Source organism: Silurus meridionalis, chromosome 18 (genome assembly GCF_014805685.1).
Source record: "Silurus meridionalis isolate SWU-2019-XX chromosome 18, ASM1480568v1, whole genome shotgun sequence".
Classification (NCBI taxonomy): Eukaryota; Metazoa; Chordata; class Actinopteri; order Siluriformes; family Siluridae; genus Silurus; species Silurus meridionalis.
In genome coordinates this window covers 18621804-18642794 of record NC_060901.1, presented here as the reverse complement: position 1 = coordinate 18642794, position 20991 = coordinate 18621804, and the positions used below count along the sequence as shown (strand labels likewise).

Here is a 20991-nt window from a genome sequence, read left to right as displayed (position 1 = left end):
TAAATCCATATTTTATTCACAATAGAACATAGAAAACATGTTGAAACTGAAGGTCTCAAAAAAATTTAGGATTGGGCAACAAAAGGCTGGGAATGGAATTAAAATAAAACAAATGTTTTGCAACTATTGAGATTAATCGACAACAGGTCAGGTCTAAATATCGTGTATCTTCGAGAGAGGGAGAGTTCTCAGAAGTAAATATGGGCAGAGTTTCACCTAACTGTGAAGGACAATTTTACAATAATGCAAAGGAGTGGTCATGCGTGAACATGATCCGAAAACGCCTGCATCTTCTTGAGGCCAAAACTCATTTTAAATGTAATGAGGCAAAGTGGGAAAAGTGTTGAACAAACGGATAATTGAGTTTCTTATTGGAAACCGTGGACACCACGTCCTCTGGCCTAAAGAGGAGTGGGACCATCCAGCTTGTTAACGTCGCTCAGTTAAAAAAAATAAAAAAATATCTCTTTGTATATACAGGTTTTAGAGCAACAAACAAATAAGGGAAAAAGTTTTGGACTTCCCTCATCACTCTCACACTCTCACACTCTCACACTCTCACACTCTCACACTCTCACACACACACACACACACACACACACACACACACACACACACACACACACACACACACACACACACACACACACACACACAGAGATACACAGTAGCCTACTAAGCATGGTACCCAGTTTTATTTGGAGCATCTGCAGTTCAGGAAGTGAGTGTCAGCTTTCAACACACAGCCTGTGACAGTAACTGTGGGGAAGAAAAAAAAAAGGGTCTTGTGTATTCAGTTCTCAAGGTCAGAACGATGCTGTGCGACATCTCAGGAGCATCGAAAGCAGGAAGTGTCATCCACAAGGACAAGTGATCACTCTGCAGATCTCTGGAGGTCCCAGCCATCCCGATCGCATCGACGCCTTGTTGTTGTTTTTTTGCGTCTGCGGAAGCGTCAGTGTTTGGTGTAGATCGGCTTGGGACCGTATCTGATGTTGTCCTTGAGAGCTGGGTGTCCTACAGGCATGCGGTTCTTACACCACTTCACTCCTTTCCTGTAGATGGGCTTCACCGATTTCACAGAGTAACGAGTCAGGTACCTGCGGGAAAAAACAAACAAACAAAAGAAAAACATCTAAAAAAGGAATAGTCCCACTGTAGAAAACGTTCCTCACACGCAGGAGCTCCAGGTGCTTGTTTTTAAACATCTCATTCCACATCTTAACTCTTAATAACCTTCACATTTCTGGGAACATGTTCCTCTAGATTTTATAAAGATTTCTGCTCATTCAAGACACAAGGGTGAGGTGAGGAGGTCTGGTGTACACTCAGAGTTCCAATTTATCTGAAGGTCTTTAAAACGGATTAGAGCTCTATATCAGGCAGGTCAAGATCCTCCACTCCAACCCATATCTTGGTCTTCACAGGATTTTTGGTCTACTAGTTCAACTCGAGGGGAAGTATGTCCCCTGGTGGTCTAGTGGTTAAGACACAGCGCTCCCACCGCTGCGACCCAGGTTCGATTCCCGGTCAGGGGACCATCCCCAGCCACTCTCAGTGCCGGTCCCAAGCCCGGATAAATTGGGGAGGGTTGCGTTAGGAAGGGCATCCAGCGTAAAAACATGTGCCAAATCAAACGTGCGGAGGATCCGCTGTGGCGACCCCTAACGGGAGAAGCCGAAAGAAAGTTTTTAGTTCAACTCGAGGGGAAATTTCATTCTATCTAGCGCATCCTATACATTTGTGTGCCTCCATGTATGTTGAAGAACCACATATGGTTGGAAAGGTCATTTATCTCACATTGGGAACCAGTTTTGTGGAACTTTTGGTGGACTTTTCCTCCTGGAGATGCATCACTGAGCTGTTGGAACACTGAGGAACAAACGCATGAAGGTTTCGGTGTTGGATGGAGATGCGTACCTGTTGAGTGGCGGGTGGCGTTTGGGCTTTGCTACGTGGCCTTCAGGAAGACGTGGTCTGTGGTCTGGAAGGAGACCTGGTGCAGGACGAGAGGAAATTAGCTTCAGTCCAGGAAACACAAAGGTCTACAATTACAAACACTCGTTCTTTCCCTCCCTCCCTCTCTCTCCCTTCATTCCTTAATCTCCCTTTCTCCTTTTTCCTCTCGCTCTTTTCACTCTTTGTTTCTAATCCTGCCTTGCTTCCTTTCTTTCTCTCCTTCTCTCTTTACACTCTGTCAATCTTTCTTTCCTTCATGCACTGTTTTTTCCATACTTCCTTTCTCTTCTTTTTTTCCCCTCAGTCTTTCTTTTCTATTCTCTTTCCTTTCTATCTTTCTCTCCACTCTTTTTCCTTCATTAACATTTTCTTTTCCTCACTTTTTCTTGCTCAATCTTTCTTTCCTTATTAACTCTCTTTCGTGCTTTTCTGTATTTTCGTGTTTTTCGTTTTCTTTCTTCCCATCTTTTACTCTTTATTCCCAACTTACTCTCCATCTTTACTCGTCTTTCTGACAACATTTTTCCTCTTTCTGTCTCTGACTCTCTCCACTTTCTTTCCTTCTTAATCTTTTCTTTTTCTCCCGTCAGATGTCGTACCTACAGTACAGACCCTGTTAAAAGCCTGGAGAGGTACGGACCTGCTCGGTGCGCCATCTGCACGCACGCCGCGATCTTGCGGTGTTCCTGAGCACAGAGGCCTGTGATGCGTCTGGGCAGCATCCCTCCATCAGAGCGGATGAACTGACTCAGCAATAGAACGTCCTGTGGGTTAGAAATTGTAGGAGAGAAAAAGAGTTTGAGAAAAGGTTTGAAGAAAACGCCATGGTGCCAGTACATTTTGGACACATTGGTTCCTGAATTACACCCAGAGATAAAGTAGCGCAATCGGATTACATTTATTTACAAGGTCATTAGGAAAGTTGTTTGTGGGCGGAAAAAGAGCAGTAACGCACCCCTTTCACATTCGTGTTTTATTACAGAGGAAGCGCCAGAAACCGAAAGGACCAATAAAAGCACACTTGAGCTTCCCACACTAATAAAAACGTGCGCTAGTTCGGTTTATGCCGAGGGCTAATCACCACTTCGGTACTTAGCCCTGTTTGAGATTTTCCTGCTGCAAGAAACCTGATCTGGTAGTGGAAAAAAAAAAAATACAGTGGGGAGGTTTACAGGTTCTGGAAGCCTGGACTTCAGAAGCACCGCTTCGAGGAACAAAAGAATGGCGCCCATCACACGTCAGTGTTTCCTGTTCCCTGAAGGATCTCAACATGTCCTCAGGATATGACGAGACTTGTGAATTTGCTTGAAGTCACTAATGAGCGAGGCGGTGGCGAGGAAAAACGTCTCCGAGACTTCGTGCGGAAGAAACGTTAAGGACTCATCCTTAACATCCATTTGTTTTACAACCCTGATTCTGAAAAGTTTAAAATGTAGGCATGCGTAAACATGAGCCAGAAAAAGCCCTAAAAGCCTTCCACTGTTTGAAAAATGAATGGAAATTTACATTCCTGAAAACCATAGACACCATGTCCTCCGGACTAAAGAGGAGAGGGACCATCCATCTTGTTATCAGTGCTCAGAAAAGAAAGAAAAAAGCCATGTCTCTTCGAAGAGTCTGGGTGCTGACCTTGCCTGCCATGGAGTCTAGACCTTTTACAAATATTTTAAAACATTGCCGCTTCATGAAACGAAAAACTCGACAAAAAACAACTAGAACTGTTGAGCAGCTCAATATACGGGGCAAAGTTCTTCTACCAAAACCCTCAGCAGTAATCTCATGCATCTTTGTGGAACCATCCTCATTAGCAGCGAATGGTTTCCGGTGCTGGATGCAATGCTGGAACCCGACACTTACCGTGTACGTGTACTTGTTCTGAAGGTTCCAACGGTAAATCGGGCATTTGGCAGATGGGTTTGGGGGTTGTTGGCTCTTCGGGGCGGGCGCCATCAAACCCTCGATCTACAAATACAAAACCTGCTGAAAATCCACCACTGAGAAAAGAACATTCAAATTCTAGTTAATAATAAAATCAGGGAAAAAAGCTGCATTTGTGAAGACTTACTACTGTAGTTTTGCCATCCTGCTTCTCCACCACTGAGGGAAAAAGGCAAACAAGTGCATCAGAATTAGAGGTTGACTAGAATGGATCGTACTTCCTGATAGCTGACAACACTACTGAATCATAAAAAATTGCTACACGTGAATATATCAAATATTAGTAATAAATATTCAGGTAAATAAGACATGCATTCAAACTAAATCAATTAGTAAACACTCCAAATAAATAAATAAAAAAACAGCTCCATCCAAAATAAATAAGAAACTTTTTTTTTTTAATAAACAGCATGTAGCATCAGTGATTCTCCTCTAGAGGCTGCTCTTGTACTGTATAACGCAACCCGGAAAAACTATGGATTTTTGCGGCGAGTTCCAACAATCATTATCATTATCAATCATTATAAATCCGCAAAACTAATGAATAATATTTTATGTAAAAATAAAATAGAATAAATTACATTCAATACATTTGCAATATTTATTATATTGTATATTTTGTACATTTATTATATTGGTTAAATCAAGTAATCAATTAAATTTGTGCAAATTAAATTGATTACACAACACCAAACAAATGAGAAAACTTTGATTTTATTTTTTATTAAATATTAAATTCTAAGACCCCAATGTGTGTAATACAGATATGTATGTGATTTTACATTTAATATTTAACTTTCTAAAGATATGATCTACTTCACTGTAATACTTATTTCAGCATACTTTAACGAATGTCTTCCTTCCTTCCTTCCCTCCCTGAAATTCTTGAAGCTGGACATAAAATGCTAAAGAATCGCTAAAACATTAGCCCCTAGCCCCTTCCTTGTTAAACGGCTAGCCCTATGGACTCTTTAATGGTTTCATGCCTGCACAAAACAAATATATATACATATACAGTGGAACCTCGGGTTACGAGCGCCCCTGGATACGTAAAATTCAGGTTAAGAGTCGCAATTCATAAAAAATGTTGCCTCTAGTTACGAGAAATTTTTTAGGATACGAGCGTTGCGCACGGAAAAATCGCAGGCAGGTTAGTTTTTTTACGTATTGCCACGTGCTCTCGCTGCGCTCTTGTGCAGCACATACACATCCGCTCGTCGCTCTAACAGTGTGGAATTCCTGAACTTTAAATACTGTACGTATTCCTATCACCATGCCGCCAACAAAGAAGCCTGGGAAAATTTGTATCGGGATACGAGCTTTTCAGGTTAAGAGTAAAGTGATGGAACCAATTAAACTCGTAACCCGAGGTTCCACTGTACAGTACAGACCAAAAGTTTGGACACACCTTCTCATTCAAAGAGTTTTCTTTATTTTCATGACTATGAAAATTGTAGAGTCACACTGAAGGCATCAAAACTATGAATTAACACATGTGGAAATGGGGTTGGGACCATCAGTTGTGTTGTGCAGAAGTCAGGTGGATATACAGCTGATAGTCCTACCGAATAGACTGTTAGAATTTGTATTATGGCAAGAAAAAAGCAGCTAAGTACAGAAAACGAGTGGCCATCATTACTTTAAGAAATGAAGGTCAGTCAGTCCGAAAAATTGGGAAAACTTTGAAAGTGTCCCCAAGTGCAGTCACAAAAACCATCAAGCGCTACAAAGAAACTGGCTCACATGCATACCGCCCCAGGAAAAGAAGACCAAGAGTCACCTCTGCTGCGGAGGATAAGTTCATCCGAGTCACCAGCCTCAGAAATCACAGGTTAACAGCAGCTCAGATAAGAGACCAGGTCAATGGCACACAGAGTTCTAGCAGCAGAAACATCTCTACAACAACTGTTAAGAGGAGACTGTGTGAATCAGGCCTTCATGGTAGAATATCTGCTAGGAAACCACTGCTAAAGAAAGGCAACAAGCAGAAGAGACTTGTTTGAGCTAAAGAACACAAGGAATGGACATTAGACCAGTGGAAATCTGTGCTTTGGTCTGATGAGTCCAAATTTGAGATCTTTGGTTCCAACCACCGTGTCTCTGTGCGACGCAGAAAAGGTGAACGGATGGACTCTACATGCCTGGTTCCCATCGTGAAGCATGGAGGAGATGGTGTGGGGGTGCTTTGCTGGTGACACTGTTGGGGATTTATTTAAAATTGAAGGCATACTGAACCAGCATGGCTACCACAGCATCTTGCAGCGGCATGCTATTCCATCCGGTTTGCGTTTAGTTGGACCATCATTTATTTTTCAACAGGACAATGACCCCAAACACACCTCCAGGCTGTGTAAGGGCTATTTGACCAAGAAGGAGAGTGATGGGGTGCTGCGCCAGATGACCTGGCCTCCACAGTCACCGGATCTGAACCCAATCCTGACGGTTTGGGTTGAGCTGGACCGCAGAGTGAAGGCAAAAGGGCCAACAAGTGCTAAGCATCTCTGGGAACTCCTTCAAGACTGTTGGAAAACCATTTCAGGAGACTACCTCTTGAAGCTCATCAAGAGAATGCCAAGAGTGTGCAAATCAAAGCAAAAAGGTGGCTACTTTGAGGAACCTAGAATATGACATTTTCAGTTGTTTCACACTTTTTTGTTATGTATATACTTTCACATATGTTAGTTCATAGTTTTGATGCCTTCAGTGTGAATCTACAATTTTCATAGTCATGAAAATAAAGAAAACTCTTTGAATGAGAAGGTGTGTCCAAACTTTTGGTCTGTACTGTATATAAATATATACCCCTGGCATTGTTGTGTATATTTTAAAGTTTAATAATTTAAAAAACGCGCAAGGCGGAAACAAAACAAACTTAATGTGTTCTGGGGATTTGTAACTATGTTCCGTACGTAAAACGGATTGCATACGTGTGCACCGAATCGAAAGCCCCGTACCAAAGAATTTCGAGACGAATATGTGTATCGATACACTCCTAATTTATAATAAATATAAACGGGCGCTGCTGCAACAGGCTGCCACTGGGGCGGCGCCATCGCAGGTGACTTTTGGCAACAGCGTCAAGTCCGATGTTTATCCTTTAGACCCCCGTACATGTGTGTAACCGCGCAGGCTAACATGCTAACTAAAACACACTACCTTGCCGGATTCCGCGACTCGACGCGCAGCCAAACACCGACACCTGGGGTCCAGTAAACGGCCTCGGGTTTAAGCTGTTAGCGAGAGCGGAGCGCACTGCACCGAGCGCCGTTCTCACGGACTTCATCACGCAGAGCGTCGCCATCTTGCTCACGACCTTCTCTTCCTGGGTTGTCGGCGCATGCTCGAGTCCGCGGTCTCGAAAGAAGAAGGGTAGGCGTGTCTGTAAACGCCCGTTGCCCCGCCCACTTCCACGCTCACTTTGTTCGACTTGATCACATTTTCATTCACGTTTATTATATTATATTATATTATATTATATTATATATCATATTATATCATATTATATCATATTATATCATATTATAATATGATATAATATGATATAATATATTATAATATAATATAATATAATATATTATAATATAATATAATATAATATATTATATTATGATTATAAAAAATTATTATAATGCATGCCATTTGCATCTGGCATTTGTAATTGTAGAAAATGTAACATTAAATGATTTCATTTCTTTTTTTGTTTGTTTTGTAAACATACAATCATTTTAAATAAAGTAATCAACTCTTGCATTAGAACCCTTCAATACAACACTGATTTATTTACGCCATTTAAATTCATACGCGTTTTCATTACACTCAAAATCCTATAACCGACACTGTGGGGCCCAAAAGTATTGGGACACCCGATTTTCCCACCTGTTGTACTGGACAACTTTAAATGTGGGAGCATTACATTTTCTGTTCACTCGAAATAGAAGATCTAGACCTGTTCCAACATGCACAAAGCCAGCTCCATAAAGATCTGCTTTTATATGGCTTGGAGTGGAAGGTTTTTTTTTTTTAGAGAGCTATAAACGCTATTTTCCATGCTGATTTCACCCCAGGCCCTCTCACCTCACCCACATCAATACCCGATTTTGCTAACACCCTTGCGCATGAGTGTGCCACCAAATCTGGTGGAACATCTATGGGTTTTCATGGGTTGGAGTGAAAGATCTTGAGTGGCCTGCTTAGAGATGAATCACTGAAGCACTGATTTGACCCCAGACCTCTTTACCTCACCTGCCAATCTCCAGCAAAATATAGTGGAACATTTTCTCAGAAGAGTGAAGTTCATTATACCAGCGGATGGGAACGAAATGCGGGATGGGACGCTTAAAAAAAAAGAACTTGGTCCATATTGTTTTGCGGTTCTGGAGCGCTTTTCTGTTCTGAGTGCAAATCCGAAGCCAAGAGCCGTGAAAACAAAAGGGTTTCTAGTAACATTTCTGTGGAACATTTGAGACTACAGGTCAGGACTTCTGTTTGCACAGCACAGTCTTTTGTATCCTCGTGCTGTTTAGAAGCTCTGTAAATGCCAATGCTGCTTGTTAGCAAAAAAGAGCAGGCTTCTGGGAAATAATGACAAATTGGGATAAACCATCCGGGCAGAAGTATTTTTTTATTTTTTTTTTTTATATGAAGAGACCTTTGTCTATTTTTGACCATACAATTATTCATTGGCATGTTTAAAGCTGGTGGCACCAAAAAATTACAAGAGCTCTTTTGAATAAATGGGTAGCCTATATGGATTTATAGGGAGTGTGACACACAATTGAAAGAATTTCCATGTCAGGGCATGGAAAAGCTAAATGAAGATATGCTTTATATGGGTTGGAGTGGAAGATTTCCTGCTCTGGAATCCTATTGAACACATTTGTGATGTATTTCTGATGCTGACTGTACCCCAGGCCTCCTCACCTACATAAATACCTGACCCCAAAGCTCAAAGATCTCCAAATCTAATGAAACATCTCACCCAGAAGATTGAAAGCTATTATTACAGCATAAATGGAGAATGGGAGCTGGAAAACCCTGTGGTAACAATTTACCAAAGTACTAAATATGGTGTATGGAAAAGCCAGGTGTCCCAATACATTTGGGGCACATACTGTATATTTCACATGTTGATATTTAGTCCTTGAAGTGAAATATGTTACTGTTATGTAAAAGTTATTTTAATACATGCTTTGAAGATCACCTCTCGTTCATATTTACCCAGACGCAATGATTTCTGAATCGAAAGTCTAGACGTCTACACTGCACGAGAGTTGTGATCCTGCAGCGAAACATTTGGCAGATTCGCACACGTCATTGTAACGAATGTTTATTTAAACAGAAAGACTGCTCCTGCACCGTATGCTAGGCACAAGGCCCTAGGCGTTAGCGCTGCGTCTGCTGTTCCTAAAAAGACCTGAAATGCGTCCGAAGAAAATGTCTTCAGACTGTTTCTCTGCTTGCACTGCTATGCAAATTACGCAAGTCGGAGCCGAGCGAAACGGGAATAAATCAGACCAGCGGTGCAGCAAGTAAACAGAGCATTTGCACAACAACTTTTGCTTTTCCAGAGGTGGACGAATGGAAACAGCTGGAATTGGGACGAGCCATGTCCAGTCAATATCAGGTTTTTTATTGCAATGTTTTACTCAATAAAAATACTGCAATGGTGTATTGCACAACATAGATAGACAGACAGACAGACAGACAGACAGACAGACAGATAGACAGACAGATAGATAGATAGATAGATAGATAGATAGATAGATAGATAGATAGATAGATAGATAGATAGATAGATAGATAGATATCCAGCCATAAGTGGTTCTTCCCCAAACTCTTTCCCCAATGACAGACAGACAGTCTGATAGATAGTCTATCAGATAGATAGATAGATAGATAGATAGATAGATAGATAGATAGATAGATAGATAGATAGATGCAGTTCATTATCCACTCAATGTGGAATGTGGATTTTTCAAAAAGTGCATAATCTTAATAGTCAGGTGTCCACATAATTTTGACCATACCGTGTATAGTTGTGTTTGCTGGTTGATCTGCAGCTATAAACTGGGGATGGGAGGAAATATTTGGCAGGAAAAGTTTCTAGTAAGATATTTCACCACGTCCAGATTTGTGTGTATGTATTTGTGTGTGTGTGTGTGTGTGTGTGTGTGTGTGTGTGTGTGTGTGTGTGTGTGTGTGTGTGTGCGGCGTGTGTTCACTGTGATCAGAATATCTGGGAAATGTCAGCGTGCCAATGACGGAAAACTCGTCCTATCCCAGCACTAACAAAGCTCCCTCTTTTATCCTTTCTGCTTCCTTTTCTCGTGCCTTTCTTCGCTCCTTCCCTCCTGTTCCTTCCATCTCTCGTTCCCTTTTCTGTTTTTTTTTCTTTTTTCTTTCTTTCTTCTCTCACACTCTGAGGCCAGGCGGCTGGAGAGGATTCGAGGCGTACGTGCCGAGTGGCAGAGTCTCTTCTTAAAGAATCAATGTGCTTTGAGAGGTCTCTAGAGAGTTAGGCCTCTCGGTCTGTCTTTCAATGTCTCATTCTATCCCTCTCTCTCTCTCCCTCTCTCTCTCTCTCTAGGCTCTGCCTTTCCTGCGAAGACGTCTGCCAGCCCCATTAGAGTTAATGCTATGCAGGACGCAGCACGGCCGAGACAATGCCTCAAACCCTGAGAGCTTACTTTTTTTTTTTCTGATTAAAATGATTCCCCCTCTTTTTTCCCCCCTTTGTGTGAATGGATCATTCCTGGTTAGTGAACTCTTCACAACACTTCACTTATTGACTTTTTTTTTTTTTTGTAGCAGCCCCTCATTATATCCATTCACAGCTCAGTAGAAAGCAACAAGTGGAAAAGACTTTGGGATTTTTTCCAGTTCAAGTGTATCTGTAAAGTCTGTTGAATTATTGAATTATGATCGAAATACTGAAATAATCTCATAAAGAATGAAAGAGATCACGGCTACGAATTGAACGAATCGTAAATTCCTCCCTGAAACGTTTAGGTCCTGTAGATTTATTCGTAATTTGTGAACCAGTGGTGATGGCAGGGGGCGGAGCCAACCAGGCAGGGGCTCCTCCCACTGGCCACCCCACTTAAAATTAAAAAAAATTGCATAAAAAAATAATTTCTGGGATAACCACATTAATAATAATAATAATAATAATAATAATAATAATAATAATAATAATAAATCATCTTTATTTTATATATTTAAAAAAAAATTAGGTTCAGTAGTTTTGAAATTGTTCTCTCTGAATCGCGCATTTTATTCAATCAAATGCGAGGCGGGATCAAAAATTTCGAGACAAGTTTTGAAACACGCCAGCAGAGGTCAGCACGAGGCTGCACGCACAGTCACGAGGAGCACTGACCTTTATAAGTCAGTACAGTAGCCTACACAGAAGGTTCTTGTTAGAAGACTTCAAGGACACATTCCAGAAGAGGCAGAAATGCTGGGGGCGCTGTATTGCTGTGCAAGGGGACTATTTTGAAGGTGATAGTGTGTAAACATAGATAAATAAAGTACTTTGTTGTAAACAAAGCGAGTCTCGCTTTGTAGTTTTGACCAACATCAGGGTGTGTAAATTATGACTATAAATTGTATGTAAATTTGATATTCATTTGAATTAAAATCAAAATATTGCAGCATTTGCATATCCCCTGCTTGGCCATCCCAATAAAAAATCCCTGGTTCCACGCACAGGGTAAGGAAAAGTATTAGGGTAAGGCAAGGAAAATCTTCTCTAAAACTTAAAGATGACCTCAACTCGAAAGGGGACCCCTTCAGTATTTTTCCCCCATTGGTGAGGTTATCAACTGCTCACCGATTTCATAGATCTTTAGAACATTCATGTGGAACCATTCTCATCTAATTGAATAATGTCAATTAAAGACACCTTCATCCAGAACTTGGGTGTCAGGACCAGACAAAGACGTACTCAAAATGTGACGTCCACAACGAGTATTTATTTACCCAGACGTCTAACAGACAAATACTTTAGGACTATTTCGGGTCAAAATCATGGGCTGGTACATGTGAAGACTTGAGCGGTAACCCATCACCAACAGAGCGGCACTAACCAAATCAAGGGGCTCGTTTTACAAGTTGGCGAGTCGCAAAATGGCCTTTGAGCCATGATGTCATGAGTTAAAGAGCCGCCGCTGTGTTTCCCACCACGACCCCACACGCTCTCTCGGGGCATTTCCATGGCTCCCAGAGAAGCACACAAAAAAAAAATCAGATTAACGGTGAGTCAGATGACATGAATATATATGTAAACGCAAATGCACACACACTCACATATTTATATATATTAATGTGAACACACACTCTCTCTTTCACCTCTCATTTCTCTCTCATTGGCCGAGCTTCTTCCTCAATCATGCTTTTATTTAATACTTGAAAGTTGCGTAAGCGCAAAATCAAAGTCTAAATTCAAAAAAAAGAAAAAATTGGCATCATCATCATCATCGCATGTCCACATTCCACATTCCATCAGTCCATAAATTATTCAACCAAACCCTGGCCATGTAATTCCCTAAACTAGATAAAGTGTATGAGGAAATCTGAAACCACACACACACACACACACACACACACACACGACCAAAGTAAAATCAATGCATAACCTGAAGTTTTATAAAAATGTTTTCATTGAAAAGAACAAAAAAAACCCCCAAATTGCAATAAATATTTGAGACATTTTCAAAAAAAAGCCTATAGGGGGCAGTATGGTAACTGAAGTTAGGTTTGTGGGGTGATTTGGGAATTTTTACCAGGATAGACAGACACCATTTATAGACAACCTGAAACTTTTCCGAATGCTATATGCGGTTCTTCTTGGCGAATTCGGAGCCAAAAAATTGCATCAGATGCCCTTGGATGCGGGGCATAAAACTTTCCCTTGAATTGAAGTAGGAAGCCCATGGGATTAACATGGGATGGAATAAAAAGCCTGGGGAGGTGGTAGATCAGCGGGTAAGGTAGCTTAGATCAGAAGGTCATAAGTTTAAATCCAAGCACCAGCATGCAACCAGCACTGGGTCCTTGAGCAGGGTCCTTAACCCTGAACTACTCCGTTGAATTTCAGTCTGGATAAAGGCGTCTGCCAAAAGCCATAAATGTAAGACCTTGCTTTTATAGCGCTATAAACCCTGTTGGGATAAATGTGAACGCTGACTGCACCCCTGGTCTCCTCATCTCACCTACATCAGTACCTAACAAATCTCCACAAATCATTGTTAGATGTTAAAAAAAACATGAACAAATCTCTTGATCGAGTGTCCACAAAAATTTGCCCAAACACCGTAAGTTTTTCCAATCTCAAACAAATTGTCATGAGCCATTTCCACCACCACGGCACCCCAAACAACTTGTCGACCCAAAGGACACTCGATCGCACTCACTAGATGTTCTGTTTTGTTCAGAATTCAAAGACCAGGTTCCTTGAAATTAAAAGAGCTCTTCGGAGAACTGTTTCAGCCTGATGATCTTCAGGCTCTGCCCAGTTCTTTCTGTCTCAGCTGGGGGTCATTAATTTGCAGAAACTTGAGACTGTTTCTCGCTCTCTGTCCGAAACTCCGTGTGACCGATTGGGGGGCGTCGAAGCCGTGGCCCTGATTACGTATCCCGTGTTGTTGTTTTGAGGCCTGTGAGGAAAGAGGTGTTGAGAAATCTGTTCACAGAGGGGAGGCAAGTGGGGCAAGTGCTTTTTCAGGCTAAAGCATTCGGGTAATTAGGAGATACACTGTTTTACTGATATACAATAAGACATACGGAAAAGTGTAGGAAAAAGAGATATTCTGTAAAACACTAGACTTCCTGTTGGACATGAGAATTTTCAAGAGGACTAGAAGCTCACTACATAAAATATCGTTACTATGCTATTTAAAAAATACAACATTTCCATCTTCAGCTTGACTTGGTACAGATTCATGGGCCTAGTCGCATCAGATACCTCTAGGTAGTAACAACATCCCTAAGTAGTGTCAAAACTACTACACTGGATGTCCCAAAGGTCTCCATAAATAAGTTGTACCTTCGTCAAGATATATAACGTGCATATATTACATGTGCTTTTTAAACATCCCATGCCACAATCAGTGTATCAATATCCTCCACTCTTCTGGGAAGGTGTTCCACTAGAATTTGTAGAGATTTGTAACTCATTTAGTCACAAGGACGTTCGGAAAGTCAGGTACTGGTATAAGGTGAGGAGGCCTGGGGTTCAGTCAGTGGGAATTCATCCCAAAGGTGTTGAATATAGAAATAGCTTTATAGCAGGATACTCAAGATCGTCCACTCCACCCCATGTAAAGCATACTTTCATGGAGCTGGCTTTGTGCACAGAGGGCATTACCATGCTGGAAAAAGTTTGGATCTTCTTGTTCAAGTGAAGGAAAATTGCATCCAAAGATGTCCTTGATGAACAAATGTGTATAAGTTCATCATCCTGTTGGAAAACAAATGATGGCTCTACTAAGTGCAAACCAGATGGGAGGGCATGTCGCTGCAAAATGTTGTGGTAGCCATGCTGGTTAAGTGTGCCCTAAATTTTGACTAAATCACCAACAGTGTCACCAACAAAGCCATCACACCTCCCCCTCCATGTTTGACAGTGGGAACCATAAATTTCAGGAAGTGTCCATTCACCGTCTGTACCGCTAACAAAGTCAAGGCAGTTCAAACAAAAAAATTTCAAATTTGGACTCAGACCAAAGGACAAAAGGACATTTTAGGCCAAAGGACATATTTTCCACTGATCTAATGCCCATTCCTTGTGCTTCTTGGCCAAAGCAAGTCTTTTCTGCTAGTTGACCATGAAGGCCTGACTCACACAGTCTCTTTTAAACAGTGGATGTTTAAATAAATCTGCCACCTGAACTTCAAGAAGTAAGCAAACTGGCAGTTTCTGAGGCTGGTAATTCAATTAAAATTATCCTCTGCAGCAGAGGTAGCTCTTGGTCTTACTTTCCTGAAATAAGAGCCTGTTTCATCATAGCATAGTTTGATGGCTTTGGAGACTGCACTTGGGGATACATTTAAAGCTGTTGAGATATTTCAGACTGAATAACTTCGTAAAGTAGTGATGGATTTTTTCTCTTTCCCTACCTGAGAGTTTCTTGCCATAATTTGGATTTGTACAGTAGGTATAGTAGCACTATTAGGGCTATTTACTCTTTTTACTCACCCTTTCCTCTGCACAAGAACACTGATGCTCTAAAATCACTTTAAAACCGTAAGAACTGTCACATTTTCTGTTTTGCTTAACATGTTTTTGTTGGTCGCATAATTCCATACGTGTTCTTTCATAGCTTGGATGTTTCATCTACAGGAGCATATAATAGTGTTCTCCAGCTGTTGCGCTCTACACCAAATGAGTTCCGAAAAGATGCAGCTAAAAGAAGCATTAAGGACATGAGGACACATTACTCCCCACTTCCCACAGTTTTTCCCCCCTAAGAGTTTACAGCTGTAGTAATAACAGCCAAATGTGACAGACTGAAGCTGAATTGACACCTCTGGAACAGTCGTCATAGGAAGAAACCAATTTCTTTGGTTCAACTGTGAAGTCGGGTTCAAAGCACAGGTTTTAACTACCAGAGGACAGAGTTTATGTTTGCCAGCTGTTTCATGTTTTTTTTTGTCCTATTTGTTGTTTGGACCGTTCACTGTAGGAACCATTTTCTGCTCCAGATAAGCTGTACCTTTATCACTTCCTTTATCAAAATTAATTAACTTTGTAGTCTTCTGCCAGGCCTTACTTAGGTACATCTGGACTGGTGTTTGTCATGTATTTACATTATTTTCTGCTTGCTTTGCTTAATTTTTTTAGAAACTTGACATTGAAATGAACCCCACTGGATGGCAGGATTTAGTTCGCAAGCACTAGTTTAGAAGCCAGTTTAACAAGTAGAGCTCTGAACTACTGATGGGAAGGTAAGGGGTTCATGTCCCAGTACCACCAAGCTGACACTGCTGGGCCCTTGAACAAGGCCATAAACCCCTCTTAGCTCCGGGAGTGCTGTATCATGGTCGACTCAGCACTTCCTAACAAGCTGGACTATGCAAAGAAATAACTTGACCGTGCTGTTACGTATAGAATATGTGACAAATAAAGGTTCTTTCTTTCTGACTGTCGTGTATCTGCTCTGACTGGGGTGAGGGGAATACCACTTGTCTTGCACATCCCTCCCGGGAGACCCGGCTACACAGACGTTTCTCGGCCAGACGCCTGGAAGCAATAGTTTAATTTCATTTTTCTTGGAAGAGGATCAATACGCAACATTTGTTTCTGGGGCAAGATTACATTAAACCTGGGTTAAAATGTAAGCAATAACTGGCTGCAAATTGAATGCAGGGATATGTCAATATCAAATATGGATATACCTTCTGGCAATTATTATTAGACATGACTACGGATAATAAGGTTTGAGTGGTGAACTGTGATGGAAACAGATCTCCTGATGGACAAAAGGTTTTCATATGTGCTTTTAAACATTCTGCATTTATCCCAAATTTGCTCGATTGCCTCGATTGTTCTGATGTAGGACAAGCAGGCCTTGTCATTCAACATTTTCTGCTTGCTTTGCTACATATTTTATTACTTGAATAGAAACTTGACATTGAAATGAATCTTGTTGGATTGCAGGATTTAGTTAGCAAGTGCTAAGGCAAGGTCATGCTAATTTTACGACTTTTGTATTTTGCCTTCCTCAACGTTTAAGGCTCTGGGCTACTAATCAGAAGGTCAGGGGTTCAAACCCCAGCACCACTAAGCTGCCACAGAGGGTGGCAAGGTCATGCTAGTTTTGGGACTTTTGCATGCTGCCCTCCTTAGGCTCTGGGATACTGAATGGTATCTTGGTGGTTACAGCATTGGACTTTAGATCTGATAGTCATTATAATTTAAATCCCAGACACATCAAGCTGACACCGTGTCCCTGAACAAGGCCCTTAACCCCATAGCTGGTTAGTTTTATGAGACAAATGTAAGGGCATCGGCCAAATGCCATAAATGTAAATGTACGGATCAGAAAGTTGGGGGTTCAAGCCCCTGCACCACCAAGCTGCCACTGCTGGGTCCTAAAGAAGCCTTGGTGCAATGAGTATTTTAAATCATCTCAGAGGTGTTGCAGGTTTGGTGTTGTCATGAATACTTTTTGTCATGTTCAACCAACATGGTTTCTGCCCCAAGTTTCCTCTTTATATCTTGCAGAGACACATTAAAAACCTCCAGGTCCCTTTGAAAAAAAAAAGATCTGATGCATCAATCATTGAAAGGTGCACCAAGTGGAATCAACACAAAACATTCGCAAGGTCCTCGTGCTTGAGGATTATTTTCATTAACTGATATGACAGTCCTCAATCCATCCACCATTCCAAGAGGCTGGTTATCTCTGGCCATTCAATCCAATTCAATTCACTATCAAGTGTGGGTCTTCTTAGTTTGGTTCATCAGCGTAGTGGAATTTCTTCACCACTTCCGGATGCAAGCACCCCCTCCAGGATGTTTGTTCTGCCTTATCAGTGCACTTGCTGTCACAACAAGTAGGTTCTCAGTAAAGCTGGTAATTTATCTACCTAAAGCTTACAATTATCAGGATGACACTGACCACCACATCTCCTAAACCAGAAGAAGTTGTAGCCACCTGCATTTTTAAACTGGCTTTCCAAGACTCTGATGCTAGCCAGCAGTGTATTGTATTTGAATTACTAAGGGCTAAATCAAATTCACTTCGGGATGCTAATAAAGGCGCAGCAGTTCAACTCTTGTCTCCATGACTACAGATACAATAGCGTGCTTTGAAAGAAACTCTAATCATGCTCTGTTATTTATTTTTTGTAGGCGGGATAATTGGTGTCGCTGCTCAATTAACCCCGGGGTCATCCTTGTAGCTGTGAAACGTGCACTTCAGCGTGGAAAAAAAACATGGTTCACAGGCCCTCAGAAAGCCTGGATAGATCACTGCAATGCTAAAAACGGCCCGGCGAACAAAACAAAAATAGAAAAAACAAAGCCAGAGTAGTACAAGCGTGTTGCAGAAGCGCTAGTATTCAGATGTGTCTATTGCTTACCAATTAGCAAAGCTAATAGGGAAGCTTAGATACGAAAAAAAAGAGAAGTAAGCCCAAAAATGCATGTTAGCATGATGTGACTGTGTAAAGTGCGGTAAGAAAAAGGAAACCCATTTAATGAAGCAAGTAGGTGTCACAGCCACATGGTTATTTTAGAAGACAAAACTAAATTGCTTAGCAAAGAGAAGTAGGATGTAAAGAGGGCTTGGCTTCGAACCCGGTCTGCTCCTAATAAATCCTGCTAATAATTTAAATTAGCTACTAAATGATTATCCATGGTCCTGCTAATCAGAAAGATAGGACTTCCTCTGGGATTGTGACATTGATGTAGCTGATAAGTACAATATGCTTCACTGTTAATAAACCTTCACGTGTCCTGTTTACACTGAGCAGTTCAGTCTTAAGGATCTTGCTCAAGGGCCCAGTTTGGTGGAACTAGGTTTTGAACTCACAACCTTTTTAGCAGAAGTCCAACATCTTAATCACTGAGCTACCATTTCACACATCAGGCTTTACTCCTGTTACTGTATAAACAGGAAAGTGAAACTGCCATGACCAAAAGCTCAACCTAACTGGACAGTTAATGTTTATAATAAGAATTTAACAGGTGATGCTTCTCCAAACCTGCCTGCCTTGATGCAATCTGGCAACCACAATAATGCAGTTATCTATTTGAGTGCTTGGTGTATATTGAAAGCAGTGTATAAAAAATAATTAGACTTTGGAACGGAAGACCATGAATTCAAATCCCGGCCACACCGAAATGCCCCCACTGGGCCCCTGATCAAGGCCCTTAACCTTTAACTAGTCTGATGGCAAGTCTTTTTTGATGCACCCTTATAATCACAAAGTTGTTAAACATTTTGCTGCATGAAATAAAACCACAGGTTCCCAAGCCGCCGCTGCAAAAAGAGAGTCCGAAATTGTCTTTGAAAGAAGTTTTTAAAATGTTTTCATGGCTGCTCCATTGATCGTTTCTTCTTCCTGCCTGGGTGTGGGGGTGAATGCTGACTTGCACATCAAAAAAGATCCAATTCCCTCCAAAACCGTGGGGTGTTCTTAAGTTTTTTTAGATCTTTACAGTTGCTGAACAGTGGACAAGGGAATAGTGATGTATGAAAGCATTATTTTGAAGGACCAAGTGGTGGAATGAAATCATGTTGACCATCAATCCACATAGATCTGAACATAGAAGAAGTCAGCTCACTCAGGAGAGCATATGTCATCGTCGTGTGTTTTTGTAGCTTGTGGTAAGTGGGAGCTGTTTGCACTGTTTGCACTTTGGATACACGCTCATGGAACTGGAAGAGGGAAGTGTGTATGTGCGAGTGTTTGGAGGGGGTAATTTGGGGCGAAAACTCAAATAAATGAGAAAGACGAAGCCCATTTCTTACAACTCGGCATCTGGATCCCATCAGCGGTTCGCCCTTAGATTGTAACAGGAAACGCTAAGCAGGAACAAAGGAGACAGCTATTTTGAGGCTGTCACAAAAAGAAGCCTCGGCACTGTCTCGGAAAGCAAATGAAAGGTTTCTTGAGGGTCGGACTCCCATTTCTGGCCCAGAGCCCGATATGAAGCAAGAGTACGTGACTTTGAGGTTTCAGTTAATAACGTTGTAAAATGCACTGTTGCTGAAGGAACGTATTGCAAAAGCATAATTAGCACGGCTAATACTCGTATCTTTTAAGTATCCATAAGAAGATGTCAAATAGAATAGCAATAAAGCTGTTTGTTGGGTTCGGGGGGGGGGGTTGGGTGATGGTAGGGGGGCTGACACCTCTAGGAAATGTAGCATAGCACCTTTTAGCCTTGTGTTTGCGTTCATTGGTGTGATCAATATACATTTCTCTTTTACATTAACTCGCCGACCCCTTGTACCCCTCCATGCCTTCCCCACCACCACCGTCGTATTGGGAGTATCGCTTTGATTCCAAATATGTATGTCGAACAACCAGAAAGCTCAGCAGGATAGGCTAATGCGAACCAGATGCATCTTGTAACACCGCAGACGTGTCCAGGAAAAGCCTTATGTATATATCTGCATTATGTGAGGACATAAATTATGCCTCTTTTACTGTGCCAAGTCTATCCTAAAGCCTCGAACAGACGAGCCCTGACCTCTATTCATTTCATACTGTAGTAATATGTAGCAATATCCATAAAACCTGAGGCTATCGAGGTATAAATATATTGTACATTGATGAATTGCTAGGATTTGCAAGTCAATATTAAGCCAATATAACTGGGTTTTTCTGGATAGTTAATATGATAATACACTTATTTTTTGACGTTCCCAAAAACCCAAAGAACTACAGGATTAAAAGGAATGATTTCAGTGTGCATATTATGTAGATGAATTACATCATGTATTACATCAAAATAACATCATGTCCAAGCAATAGATAATTGTAGAAAGGGCAGCCAGAGTGAACTCCATACATGTGTTGTAAACTCTAGGGATAAGGGCCCAGGAGTGTTAGCTTGATATGGCTGGGATTTAAACTCATAACCTTCAGATCCGAAGTCCAATGCATTAACAATAAGCTGCCATCTTGCTGACACGGTTCCCCAGACTAAAAATGATCTCATTTATACAACCAAACAGTGAAGGGTTAAAGTGGCAGCTTGTTGTGACTGGGATTTGAACTTATGACCTTCAGATCCAAAGGCCAATGTCTCAATCACTAAGCTACCACCTTGCCCTTTCGTTTATGTCATTTGGTCCCCAGACTTACAACTTACAATTATCTCATTTATACAACTGGACAGTTGAGGGGTTAAAGGGCCTTGCTTAAACAGGAGTAGCTTATGGGTGCTGGGATTTGATCTCATGGCCTACTAGTCATAAGGCCAACTAAAATAGGAGTTGTGTGTTGTTAATGGAGCCAAATAAATACATTTGTACAGGAAGATCATAAACTGTTTTTGTGACTGGTTTGTTAAGTGATGTTTAATTGACAGATTTTCTTTTTTTCTTGTGTTGTTTTCTCTTTCTTTTTTGTGTTTCC

General features: G+C 41.2%; 1 protein-coding gene and 1 non-coding gene across 2 annotated transcripts; one reads left to right on the top strand and one right to left on the bottom strand.

The window, feature by feature from the left end:
• Nucleotides 1-676: 676 nt before the first annotated feature.
• On the bottom strand, nt 677-7248 carry mrps18a (mitochondrial ribosomal protein S18A). The gene is made up of 6 exons (XM_046874096.1): nt 7054-7248; nt 4025-4056; nt 3817-3921; nt 2600-2723; nt 1921-1996; nt 677-1100 (listed from the first exon to the last, which is right to left on the bottom strand). Exons 1-6 carry the CDS (start codon nt 7196-7198, stop codon nt 956-958), a joined length of 627 nt encoding a protein of 208 aa, XP_046730052.1. The 5' UTR covers nt 7199-7248; the 3' UTR covers nt 677-955.
• trnag-ccc lies at nt 1467-1538 on the top strand. Its single transcript has one exon. It is a non-coding gene; the product is annotated as a tRNA-Gly (tRNA).
• Nucleotides 7249-20991: the final 13743 nt, after the last annotated feature.